This window comes from Pelobates fuscus, chromosome 12 (genome assembly GCF_036172605.1).
Source record: "Pelobates fuscus isolate aPelFus1 chromosome 12, aPelFus1.pri, whole genome shotgun sequence".
Taxonomy (NCBI): Eukaryota; Metazoa; Chordata; class Amphibia; order Anura; family Pelobatidae; genus Pelobates; species Pelobates fuscus.
In genome coordinates this window covers 68159793-68173553 of record NC_086328.1, presented here as the reverse complement: position 1 = coordinate 68173553, position 13761 = coordinate 68159793, and the positions used below count along the sequence as shown (strand labels likewise).

General features: G+C 36.1%; 1 protein-coding gene across 1 annotated transcript; it reads left to right on the top strand.

Moving 5' to 3' along the window:
- The first annotated feature begins 3334 nt into the window (after positions 1 to 3334).
- Positions 3335 to 13269, top strand: LOC134579153 (chymotrypsinogen A-like). The gene is made up of 7 exons (XM_063438338.1): positions 3335 to 3433; positions 3524 to 3627; positions 4758 to 4837; positions 7426 to 7504; positions 10021 to 10201; positions 11527 to 11660; positions 13058 to 13269. The coding sequence occupies exons 1-7, from the start codon at positions 3382 to 3384 to the stop codon at positions 13217 to 13219; spliced, it is 792 nt and encodes a 263-aa protein (XP_063294408.1). The 5' UTR covers positions 3335 to 3381; the 3' UTR covers positions 13220 to 13269.
- Positions 13270 to 13761: the final 492 nt, after the last annotated feature.

Here is a 13761-nt window from a genome sequence, read left to right as displayed (position 1 = left end):
AAGGAGAAGGAAGAGTCTGCAATGAGCAGTAAAGAATCAGAAGGAGCACAAAGGTAAAGTAGGAGAAGGAGAATAAAAGGGATCAGAAAGAGAAAGGAGCAGAAGGGGGAGCAAAATAAGCAGAAAGTAGCAGAAAGGTAAAGGAGCAGAAGGAGCCAAGGAGGAGAGAAGACATCAAAAGAAGGAGAAGAAAAGGAGATTGGAGCAGGAAGGGCAAGTGAAGTGAACCCTCCACTTTATTCTGGACACCACATCATAAGGCGTTGGTACCTGGGCCTGGCAGGGAAACTTTGGACCTTCTCATCCCAGGTAAAAAAAATATCAGTGTTAATTTGTTCACTATTATTTACTGAGTGTCAGGAAGCACAGAGTGCCGCTGGGTAAGGGTGTCGCTGATTGGCTAGAGTGGTCAGCTGGCACTCTAAGCCAATCAGTAGCTTCCTATTCATAAAAATGTAAAATATATTTATGAACTGGGAACTAGCGATTGGCTTAGAGCGTCAACCGACCACTCTAGCCAATCTGTAGCACCCATGCCTGACGTCAATCTGCACTTCCTGACACTCCGTTTCAGAAGCCGAATAACACTGAGCGACCTGGAGATCTGGAGCTGGAGGAAGCCTTTGGGGTTAAACCATTTGAGAGCGGTTTAACCCCTTAAAGGAAAGAGAGCACCCAGGGGCTTCCTGGCATCATAGCATTTTCATTTAGATGAAGTTGTTATGGTGACCAGAATGTTCCCTTAATTTGCTTAAAGGAACACTATAGTGTCAGGAATACAAACATGTATTCCTGACACCATAGTTGTGAAAACACTATTCAGCCTGGCTTTATGTGATAATGACTATGCCCCTTCCCTTTCATGACACTGTCAGAAAGAGACCAAGCATGGATGTAATTACAATTATGATCCCGCCCCCCAGAAAAAGTCATGCGGACGCCCATGCCTGGACGGATTATACCTGGAAGATACAATATTTAAGAGATGATATTAAACACCGCATGGTATAATTAGAAACTGGGTGTACTGTAATCCCACTAATGGGTCGCCACAGTAATGAATAGGAAACCCAATTAATGAATTACCAGCGGCCTAATGGAGTAATTGTAAAAGCTAGAAAGCAGATAGTACTACAGAAGTCACTGTATCAACGTAAACGTATTGAGGACCTAACATGGGTTTGATGAAATGCCTAAATAAGCACAACGTGTAAACATAAAGGCAGAGTGAGGCATTAATATATGTGTTTAACGAAAATATAAATGTAAGGAATAAAATACCTGAAACAAAATTGCTGGAGGAACACCGCTCTTCTTGGTTTCTCCAGTCAGTTTGCTACTAATTGATATGGGCACTTAGAGTACGTGGTATAATGGGAGAACAAAGTGAGTAGCGAGATAGGAAAATAGATATGTAGAAAAGACTTGTGCACTGAAATAGTGTTTAACCTAGCGTTATTATAAACAGGTGCATGTGACAACCTTGTGCTATTAAATCGTGAACAGGAATCCCAGATGAACTGTACCAATTTTATAATAGACTATATAGCCTAGTGCGCATAAATCCTCACGAATGGATATGTGAATTTAAATTGTGCAGTATATTTAAGAACATTGGTAAAGTACTGAACTGTGAACAACAATGAAACACCCAGATGAAGGTAGTGAGCGGAAAAACCGCAAAAAGCAAGTTTATTTAACCAAACCACAAATGTATTAATAAGTGCAGGAAAAAATGAACAGAAAAGCCTGCAAGAATGGGGTGAAATTCAGCGCCTGCTGAAACAAACAGTGAACCCGGTACCAAGCATTATGGCTTACAAAACATACGAACTGTGAAATTAGGAGAAGCCCAACCGAACGGTTTTAAACGAAAGCTTAAAAGGACACTATAGTCACCAGAACAACTACAGCTTATTGCATTTGTTCTGGTGAGTAGAATCATTCTCCTCAGGCGTTTTGCTGTAAACACTGTGTTTTTAGAGAAAATGCAGTGTTTACATTACAGCCTAGTGATAACTTTACTTACCACTCCTTAGATGGCTGCTAGAGCTGCTTCCTGTCTCAGTCTGGCCTAGTTTGAATCACAACATATAGTATCTCCTCCCTCTGCATGCAGACACTGAACTTTACTCATAGAGATTCATTGATTCAATTCATTTCTATGAGGAGATGCTGATTGGCCAGGGCTGTGTTTGACTTGTGCTGGCTCTGCCCCTGATCTGCCTCCTTCACAGTCTCAGCCAATCTTTTGGGGAAGCATTGTGATTGGCTCAGAACAACACTTCTGATGATGTCAGCAGGCAGCTTGCTGCTCTGAGGAAAACAGGGGAAAACAGCAGCTCCAGGCTTGAATACAAGTAAGATTTTACTATATTTAGGGATTGAAGATGGGGCCAAGGGGAATAGATGGTGATTTTAACACTATAGGGTCAGAAATATATGTTTGTGTTCCTGACCCTATAGTGCTATTTTAAGTGTCAGCATCTAGGTAGATTGAGATTTAAACAAATGAATGCATGATTCAAACAACGTACAAACGGGACAAAGTAAACAAACGTACAGCTTGAACCAGACGAATGAAAAGGATAAGTGAATGAACAGGCTGTATGGGAACAAGCGGAAATCTGTGAACATGAGTATTAAACATAGGAATGTTTAAACGAAAGCAAACAAACGGTACACGTGTATGCGGATGTAATGGGAGCCAATCCTCGTGTTTGGTAGACCCGAACGTGGGAACACCGCAAATGGGTTCCCACGTTTACATAAATAAGCATGCCGGGTCTCGTAGCCAGAAGCCGGTGTCTCTCGAAACGGGAGCTGGGTCGGAGACGCTAAAGGCCGGGTCCGTGGGCTGCTGTTCCAAGCAGTGAAAATTGGCAGGAAGGACCGGAACAGAAGTGCTGGTTGTCGTGGAAATATAGTCAATGTTTCAGTTCGATCCCCTCGAGCTTTCCTCAATAAGCAAACCAGTAACCAACGTCATGCTGATGATTTGCATTAACAATGAAACGGCTGTCCATGAGGGGTTTACTGACTTTGCATCTTTTGTTGTTGTATACTGGTGTGCATATTTTTGTTTAACATTGTATTAACTATATATATAAATTTTATTTCGAAATGCAAATAGATTATGTGTCAAAATGGAAACAGATTACCAGCTGTTAAGTCCACATCCTTTACTTAGAAATTTAGCTGAAGAATTATGTAATATATTCTCAAGGTCTCCAGATAATATGTTTACATAAAGTTGTATGTAACATGAATGTACACATCTGGAGCTCCGCTTCTAAATATAAAGCCGAATTGTGATTGGTGGTTTCACTATATATATTCCCCATTGTCTTGGTATTTTTCTTACAATAAAATTTCAGCAACATGACTCTCTTCTGGATCCTGTCCTGCCTTGCTCTTTTGGGCAGCACCTATGGTAAGTGTAACTCAATATTTTATGAGGGCACTGTATTTATTTCAAAATTCTTTCAAATGTTGCTATTTTTCTCTTTACATTACCTTGCAGGTTGTGGTGTCCCTGCTATTAAGCCAGTGATTTCTGGATATGCCAGGATTGTAAATGGTGAGAATGCAGTTTCTGGATCCTGGCCATGGCAAGTGTCTCTGCAGGTATGACAAAAAAGACAGATGATGTTGTTGTGAGTTATAAAATAAAATATTATATCTCAAAATGCATTTACATTTACATTTACAATTACATATCTTCTTTCAAATGTAAAAGACAGTTGCACAATCTATCCTAACAAAACTACGATGTTCTAAATAGAAATATCAAAGATATTTGAATTTTAATTAGAATGGTACTCATAGAAACATAGAAACTTAGAATGTGACGGCAGATAAGAACCATTCGGCCCATCTAGTCTGCCCAGTTTTTTAAATACTTTAATTCCCTGGTCTTATCTTAAAGCTCGGGTACTCTTATGCATGCTTAAACTCCTTCACTGTGTTAACCTCTACCACTTCAGCTGGAAGGCTATTCCATGCACCCACTACTCTCTCAGTAAAGTAATACTTCCTGATATTCTTTTTAAACCTTTGTCCCTCTTATTTAAGACTATGTCCTCTTGTTGTGGTAGTTTTTCTTCTTTTAAATATGGTCCCTTCCTTTACTGTGTTGATTCCCTTTATGTATTTAAATGTTTCTCTCATATCCTCCCTGTCTCGTCTTTTCTCCAAGCTATACATGTTAAAATCCTTTTTAAGATCCAGCCTACATTTAACAATTTACAATATTAAAATGTCCATAATCATTAAAACGTTTATAAATTACAGGTGAAAAAGTGAATATTTTTGAATACACTTTTAAAATAATTCAATATTTAGAAATAAAATATTAATATAAATATAATAATACTTTTTTGTATTTTGTTTATATATTACCATATTTTTATGTGTGGTACATTTTTTGATATTTCATTTAATATTTTGATCAAATATTTTTAAAAGTATAAAATCATTTGATAAGCTTATCCATAAAAATTTCAACAAGGCCATAGATAGCACATATTGGCAAGGGTAACTTAATCAATAAATTAAACCAGTTTTCATTCTTTATCCCTCCAGACAGCACTGGGTTCCACTTCATTTGATTAAAAAAAAAAATTTGATTAATGACACCATGGTTTTTAACCTATAATTGAAGGAAAAAAATTTATAAGAAATAATAAAAAAAATTTAAAATTAAAATCTAAATGTAAACAATGAAACAATGCCATTGTACTTGTTTTTGCCTACAGCAATCCAATGGATTCCATTTCTGTGGTGGTTCACTGATTAATTCATTGTGGGTTGTGACTGCCGCTCACTGCAGTGTAACGTGAGTAGTTATTTAATATAGCTGTAAAATATCACATGTAAAATATATGCAGCTTTGTGTCAAGTAGCAAAAACATTACAAATATTAAGTCTTAATTTCTATGAAAAATAAAGATTGTAATGCATAATGAAGACAATATTAACAAACATATTAAAGAATGTGCACTGCATATGTAGTTGTGGTGCATTGACAAGTAGCTTTTTTTATTTTTATTAATGTAGTGTACCAACATATAGCTTTTTTTTATTTAAATGCAAATAAAACAAGAGCAGATTATAATATGCCATGGTATAATCTATATCAGGAGTTCCCAACCCAGTCCTCAAGTACTCCCTACCAGTCCATGATTTAGGGATTACCCTGCTGTGTCTAAAGTGTTTTTGTTTTTTTCCCCAAAACACCTTAGACACAATTGAGTAATACTTAAATCCTGGTCTTTTAGGGGATACTTGAGGACTGGGTTGGGAACCACTGCCCTATATGTTAATGTCATCCAAGGAAAAGAACCCTACTTTTATAACAATTACATCTTTATTGAAACTCACACAAAGTTTTATACACATATTTGCTTGTATAGTGATCACAAGTCAACAAGTGACAGTACGGACCTGTGCAAGCAACCAATCACACTATATAGGGTACTTTATCTATGGCCAGAGGGTAAGAGTTATTATATTTTAATGTGGTCAACAAGTGGAGGCTACTTACTAATGTGGGGAACTAGTGATCAGACTCCTCCTAAATACTATAGTGGCTTTAATATGGCTGAAATGGGCTCTGAGACTCAGTGGATACAGCCCAAAGTTACTTAAAGTAGTTTTCTAAATATGTGGTTCAACGTAAGTTAAATGTATTGAGTTCCATTTTGTGTGTTCACTTACTTCACCATCCCTGCCTTGTCCCATTTTTCCAAGAGAGGGCTTCCAGACTACTCCAAATGGGTTGTTCTGCCACTGCTTTAAGTCTCCCATGTAGTCCACGGCCCTTGTTGTTGTCTTTCTTGTAAACATGGTGCTGGTTGTAATCTAATTAAACTTGTTAGTGATATCAGTTGCTATCCCAAGTCCTTACTGCTATTGGATGAATTGTGGTTATTAGTAGGTCCGAGTCTCTACATAACTCCAAACGTTTTTAGTTCAACATTTAATAGATATTCCCTGCATAAATGCCAGTTTTATGCACATAAAAGGTTAATTAACAAACCATTTTAGCCAGTTCAGAGTCAGGAGGCAGGTTGATGTGTCCCTACATAGGCAGGAAGGAGTGGCATATTATTAAGGTTATAGTGAAGCTGTTTTGTGTAGGTTTACAGTAGGTTTTTGGAGTGCTTTGGGGAAAGAAGCATGTAGCAAACAAGGCACAAATGCCTCCACAGGTCCTTGCAGCCTATTTAATTATCAGGCTACTAGTGTATGCTCTAGTCCCATATTTGGGATATGAAGTTTGAACTATACAGAGCAGCAGAAACCTTTATCTCCATATTATCTAAGATACTGAGATGTAAAGTATAAAGCTGTATAATTTCTATATATTTTTTATACTTGTGTATAAATTAAATGGCTTGGATAGCCTTTGATATGTTTTAACTGCAGTCGTGGAAAATATATTAGTACTGCAAAGGATAATTGTCTAGTTAGTAATACAAGTGTTTAGCTAGAATATGTGTATTCATATTTGTTATATTTTCTTTAACATCTTTTTATTAAACATTATCTTTTGCTACACTTTGAATGATTGTCATTTGGGTTACCTGTTAGGAAATATCTCTGCCAATATACCAGAAGCAGCTAATAATCTAAAGTATAGCTGTACAAAACAAAAGGGTTGGTTGTAAATGCTTGCAAATATATGTGGGTTTGATGGTGTCTATTGTTATTTTAACTAGGTGATGTCTATTGTTAGTGTAACTAGGTTACACCAGGACACAAGACTGGTAGCCATCTTGATGCTCTTTGAAGCTCATAGTCAGCAGCCCTCTAGGTTCTCCTGAAAGTTTAACACAGTAGGGATTGTGAAACACTTTGAATTGCGCAAAGTAATTCATCCAAAACCACAAACCACAACAAGTGAATAACCCTGTTATTGCTCAATGTCTCCTATTAATAATCTCTGGGAGATGTTAAAACACATGACAACCACCAATTGCCAGTGATTGCTGTTAAATGTCATAGTAGAGGAGTAAACAATAATTGCCAACAATAGTGAAAGCCACTATCATGATTACCAATTGGTCTATAAACGATTGCAGTTAACACTAAATAAGACGAAAAGGAACATAATTTTGAGTATTTGCCTTTTAAATGGCCCCACAATACAACTAACCTCAATAATACCTTCTTATTTTCTTGAGGTTCTTTACCAAAATGTGTCTCTTTCACTTTATTTGCTACTGGACTTTTACCAAGCTGAGTTCATAATTAACTTCAGTGTCATTCATTATACAATCTTTATGTTTTCAATAGGCACTTGTGATAATTCTGAATGAGATAACTAAATGCAAAAATCGTATTAAAAGAAGAAACAAAATCATGATCACTATAGTAAGAATTGTTAAAAATGTTTTTTTTTATTATTTTGTGTCTTTACAGAACTGCCCACCGTGTCATTCTGGGTGAATATGATCAGTCTTCTTCTGCTGAAGCCATCCAGACCAAGACTATTTCCAAGGTAATATAAATATATGTATAATCCACTTTTTGTATGCATATTTTGTTGATGTACAAAAATGTTATATAATTAGGTCTATAGCAAGTGTACATTTATTTACAGTCTGAGTGATTCATTTTCTTTGTAACCAATTTCTAAAAAAGACCCCAAAAAACAGGGTGCAAGAGAATACTGAGGCTGGACAACATCTCAAGTAGCTTGCCATTTGGTTGGCCCTGCACAGATCTCAAGCTAGGTTTAGCGTGTGCCATTACAAGAGAATCTAGGCAACTTTAACAAAAGACACACAATTAAATTGTCACACATGTTTAAGAGAAACAGTAAACTATATGTAATTACGCTATGTAAAATACATAAAATACATGCTAGAATACAGACAGTCAAATAGACAGAATTACCTTTCAATATCTTCCTATCTTATTTTGCTTTGGAACTAGGGCCTAAAATATGTTTACATAAAATGTATAATTCAAAATTGTCCTGCTTTTTACAATACTTATTTTTACATTTCTTCTTACTAATATCTCCTAAATTATACCAACTATGCATCCGAATGATTGCACAACATATTTTTGCTTCCTTGTGCATATTCCAATAAAGAACTGTAAGTGTGCATATTTTTAGGGTTTATATTGAGACAATAACAGTAGATTTGGAGATTCATTTCCATCTGAACTACAGTTGTGTTGGACTCAGGCCATTGGGTGATTGTCTGAAATTCTGATTACCCAGCTGAATAAGTTATTTTTTGGTTTTTGATTTTGAGTGCCAATCAAGTGACAACTGACCAGTTGAGGGAAATAGAGGGAAATAGGGGGAGTAGTAAAACAATCTATTCTCCCAAGCATAATTTTAAATGATGATTGACACTTTGTAGACAGCAGTGACACTGTGTACTTTACCCTTGCTGAAATATGCAAAAATGTGAGTTAGACAAGATCATTGATTCTAGTGTGAGACTAGGTTTAGCTAGCTACTACTGTCAGGGGCCCTTGAAGGGATATACAGTTATTAAAAGGTTTTACAGTTGTTATACTGGGATATACAGTTGTTACAAGAATTTTTTTTTTTTTTTGGGGGGGGGGTGGGGGGGGGGGGGAGTTAGGGGAAGGGGTTGAGTTCTCCAGTCCACCATCATCAGTAGTGCCATTACCTCCTAGAGTCTGAACACCTATACCTTTTTCAAGAGGATTGCTGACACTTCCTCCACCACTGCTCCACCACCTCTGATACTACCACTATTATCAGTATTCAGCTTCAGGGCAATGGGATTAGCAGCACTAATTCTGATTTCCCTTAAAGGAGGCAATTCAATGTGTTTAGCATTTTCTTTAAACAAGATAGCAAAATTAAAAATATTAAATCAGTCAATTTTTTTAAAATCCAGATATATTTCATAATGTAATTGTGGCAACTCGGAATTGGAATGGCAAGCATTCCAATATTGAAAAGAATTTTGTATGTAAGCACAGCCATAGTTTTAATTTTTCCTGATGTTTTGGCTGCCCAAATAGCATTCTCGATTTTTTTTGGCAGTGAAATTCAGCCAAGCAGAATAGCTGCATGAACTAAATTCTTCCATCACAAAAATGCTTTTGTATCTGCTGATGTGATTCAGAAGAACCAATTTGATTACACAAGTCTAATTAACAGTGCATGATCAATTGAAAATAGACTGCGAGACACAATTGCAAAGTTTTACAAATGCACAATTTCTGCTAGATTATTTATTTGCTTAATATGCTAAGTCCTGATTAAACTGCAATTTAAAAAAAACCTTCAAAAATATTTCTGTAACTCTCTATGTATTTGTAATTTGTCTCTGTGCTGGTTTTTGTGTATGAATGTTTTTTTCTACTTAATATTTTGCTTAGTGTCTCTGTACACCTATGTGGATTGCTTAGATATGCATCTGTCTATTAGATTTTATGTAATATATTTTTCTTATTCTCTATGAAAACAACTGAAGAGATAATTTCAGTGTGTTCTCATCTATTTTGTGTTCATATATGCAGAAAAGTATTTGTGGTGTGATCAAAATATAATTTACACAATTAGAACTCATTGCTATACTTTTAATTAAAATATTTTTCATGTGGAAAAATATCATAGATGTAGATTTACACAATCTATTTGTAATTGTATTTAATTGAATGTCCCATCTTATTTGTACTGATGCTTATAAATGAAATATGTTGTAGAAATATAGTTGTTATTTATTTTACATTGCAGATAAAAGCAAATGGCTATGGCCACATGGAAAAAGCTTTCTTTAAATGGAAGTACCAAGCCAGCTGTATAGAAGTACCCCTTGCTCTTTTATCTGTTTTATGTTCTCTTGGAATAGATTGCAGGGGATGCAATTAGTGCTGGGTTTTATTCATGTTTGTGATTGAGATAGCACAACGTACAGATTAAAGTAGGAGGTCGTTAAAAACAGGACAGAACAGTCATCCTAGGATGGGTCGGCTCTTTAATATATGTTTAAAGTGTAACCATTTCTATTTTTGCATCAGGTTTTAAGACACCCCACCTACAACTCTTTGACCATAACCAATGACATCACTCTGGTGAAACTGTCCAGTGCTGCTACTTTAAACAATCGTGTTTCTCCAGTGTGTATTGCTGCAAGTGCTGATGCTTTCAATGGTGGAGAGAGATGTGTCACCACTGGATGGGGATATATTGATGCTGCATGTAAGCAAATTACCATTCCATAAGAACAAATCATGGCAGGATACATATTTCATATAATATACCTTCCAATCACCACATGGCCTCTATGTAGGGCTGTCCCAGTGTAGTGCTACTGCTGGTTGTGGTTTTTATGAATATGGGATCACACCGACAGGGAAAGTAATAATTTTCTGATTTGGCTTTGCTATATTTTCTCTTAGCTCTGGGTTGGTTGGTTTGTCCACTCTGGACTTTTGTTCACGGTTGAGAGATCAAATTCCCTCTACACAAGAGACACTGCAACCCCAAACGATCATTTTAACTTTGTTAGGCATCATCAGTGAGGCATAGCTGATATCTCTCTAGGCACATTGAGCAAGGGGTCCACATCTGGATTACTCTTTAAAGTTATGTAGAGCAAAAAACAAGGAGCAAGAGTGTACTGAGAATAGACAGCAGCTTAAATAGCCTTACTCCCCTAGATAGGTAAAATCTGTGGTAATTATGTATATTTTTATGCATGTGACAGTGTAGTTGTTACTAAAATATGCCCAGCTTGTTTGGCGTTTTTTATGTGACTTTTTCTTCTTTTCTACCTCCCCCACCTCATGTATTGTTGGCACTTTTTTTCTCTGCTACTTGTCTATTATTGGTTTATGCTTTGGATATATTTTTGAATTGTAATAAAGAGCTAATTGTATTAGCTCTGTTGTATTATCCCCTTGTTAGAGTGCACAGTTGGGAGATTGTTGTTAATTTCTGGGGGTTGGTGCTTAAGGGGGGAGGTTACTACATAGTGCACCCCTAAAAAACTTTACTGCTTAGCTATCCTACATTTTAGTGGGGAAAAAGTGGCCAATGGTACTTTGAACTGTAGAGCACTGGTTTATTTGGTATCCTAATGTCTCCAATGCTGTTTTATTTGCTCCCCACTTTCCATAAATGGAGTGAGCAAGTAAGAGGAGACATTGTTCATATGCATTTCATTGTTTTTGAGCCTAATCATCCAAATTAATATAGCATTTTTTTTATTCACATAACAATGTAAGTTAAAATGTAAAGTAAAGAAATTGAATGACCTGTAGCTACATCTTGGTTATCTATCAGGTTGTGTGTAAATCCCAGAGGTGACAGTTTCACTTTAATAGTGGCATTATTAAATTGTGTGTATCCTTTTTTATTTTTTTCTGCAATAATTATTTGTTTTTGAGTTTTCATTAGACATTTTCAGTAATAATTTAGTGAACATAATTTAAGATACATGTTGTTATCCTCTGGCTTGTGTGCTTTTGCTTTTTATTATTGCAAAGTCACAACTAACCCTAAAGTATTTTTGGTTTCTCTAGCACGTGTTACTCCAACCAAACTGCAACAGGTGGCTCTGCCTCTTCTAAACAACAGTGACTGCCAGAGATACTGGGGAAGCAAAATCCTGAGCACCATGGTTTGTGCTGGAGCTTCTGGAGCCTCCTCCTGCATGGTACACTGTTTTTTTGTTGTTGTTGTTTTGTTTTTAAATAATAACATTGTTAATGTAACCATAAAACAGCACAAACACACAACAGATTATAAGAAAACTCACAAAAATGTTATGTACAAGGAAAGGTGGGTCAAACTGTACCACAGTTTACCTATTCTTATACGGTTAGAATATTGGCTTCAAGTGCAGCCTCTCAGCTTTAATTTGAGGAAGGGTTAAGGAATTACAGCTATTTAATATGTAGCCCCCTTATTTTTCAAGGTAGATAAAAACCCATTCACAGCATCCAGCCAAGTGAAGAACACTCTTCAGGATGTAAGCATATTATTATCCAAGTCTACCATAAAGAGAAGACTTCATGAGAGCAAATACAGAGGGTTCACCACAAGTTGCAAACACTTCAAAAGCATATAAAGGTTAGATTAGACTTCCCAAAAAACACCTAAAACAACCAACCCAGTTCTGGAACAGCATTCTGTGGACAGATGAAACTATGATCAACCTGTACCATAACGATGGGATGAAAAAAGTATGGAAAAAGCTTGGAATGGTTCGTGATCCAAAGCATACCACATAATTTGTAAACTACTGTGGCATAGCATGGGCATGCATGACTTCCAGTGGCACTGGGTCACTAGTGTTTAATGATGATGTGACAGAAGAGAGAAGCAACCAGATGAATTCTGAAGAGTATAGGGATATATTGTCTGCTCATATTCAGTCAAATTCAGCAAAGTTAATAGGACGACGATTCACATTACAGATGGACAATGACAAAAACATTCTGCAAATGCAGCCTAGGAATTTTTTAAGGCAAAGAAGGGGAATATTCTGCAATGGCCGAGTCAATCACCGGTTCTCTACCTGATTAAGCATGCATTCCTCTTGCTGAAGACAAAACTTAAGGCAGAAACACACACAGACAAACAACTACTGAATACAGCTGCAGTAAAGGCCTAGCAAAGCATCATAAAGGAAAAAAAACAGCATTTGGTGATATCCATGCATTCGAGACTTCAAGCAGTCATTGACCACAAAGAATTCTCCATAGTATTTATGATTATGTTAATTTGTCCAACTACATTAAAGCCCCTAAAAGATGGGACTGTGTATGGAAATGGTTGCAATTCCTAAACATTTCATGCAACATTTTTTTATCAAATCCATTGTGGTGGTGTACAGGGCCAAAAGGATGACAATTGTGTCAGTTTCAAAATATTTCTGGACCTTATTGTATGTGCATTAGCAAGATTGTATTTAGATTAGACTATATTAAAAAGAGGAATATTCATATTAAAAAAAAAAGTACATGCCAAATTCATTTTCGATACATAGATATGTTTACTTCTTATAATTTTTGACTTTATTATCTACTAACTAATCCATTTTGCCTTCAGGGTGACTCTGGTGGACCTCTTGTATGCCAAAGAAATGGAGCTTGGACTCTGGCCGGAATTGTGTCCTGGGGAAGTTCCACCTGCTCCACATCATCCCCTGGAGTTTACGCTCGTGTCACAGTTCTCAGATCCTGGATTGATCAGACTGTTGCTGCTAATTAAATATTTATGTACATGTATGTTTGAACTACCAATAAAAGGTTAATGCACAATATGATTAGAGTTTTTTATGAAACAAATAAAAGAACTGCTAATTATGTAAATGCAGCCATCATAGTTAAATTAGAAGACAGGTTTTAGTACAAATAATAAAACAAAAAGTTCTGTGTGATGGTTCTATTCCTAAGATTTTTTGGCATAACATTAATCCTGAATATATATTTAAATGTGTATGGATCAGCTGCATAATATTTGATACCCGCAGTACATGCAAAACGTAAAGCATTTATCTCAGATTTCACTAGACCAACAATTTGACTCTTAAATTTTGTTTCTGAAATTAATTTGCTTAATGATGATCAGTGTACAGCAGAATTTTTTTATTTTTATTGTTTTATTTTTTTTCTTGAGTACATAGCAAGAAAGAACCTACTGATTTGAAAATACAAATTACTATTACAATAACCGTACAGCTGGAAACAGTATTTTATGTGATCACTTATATCATACTAAGAATTCAATCAAATTTATACAGTTGACAGGAC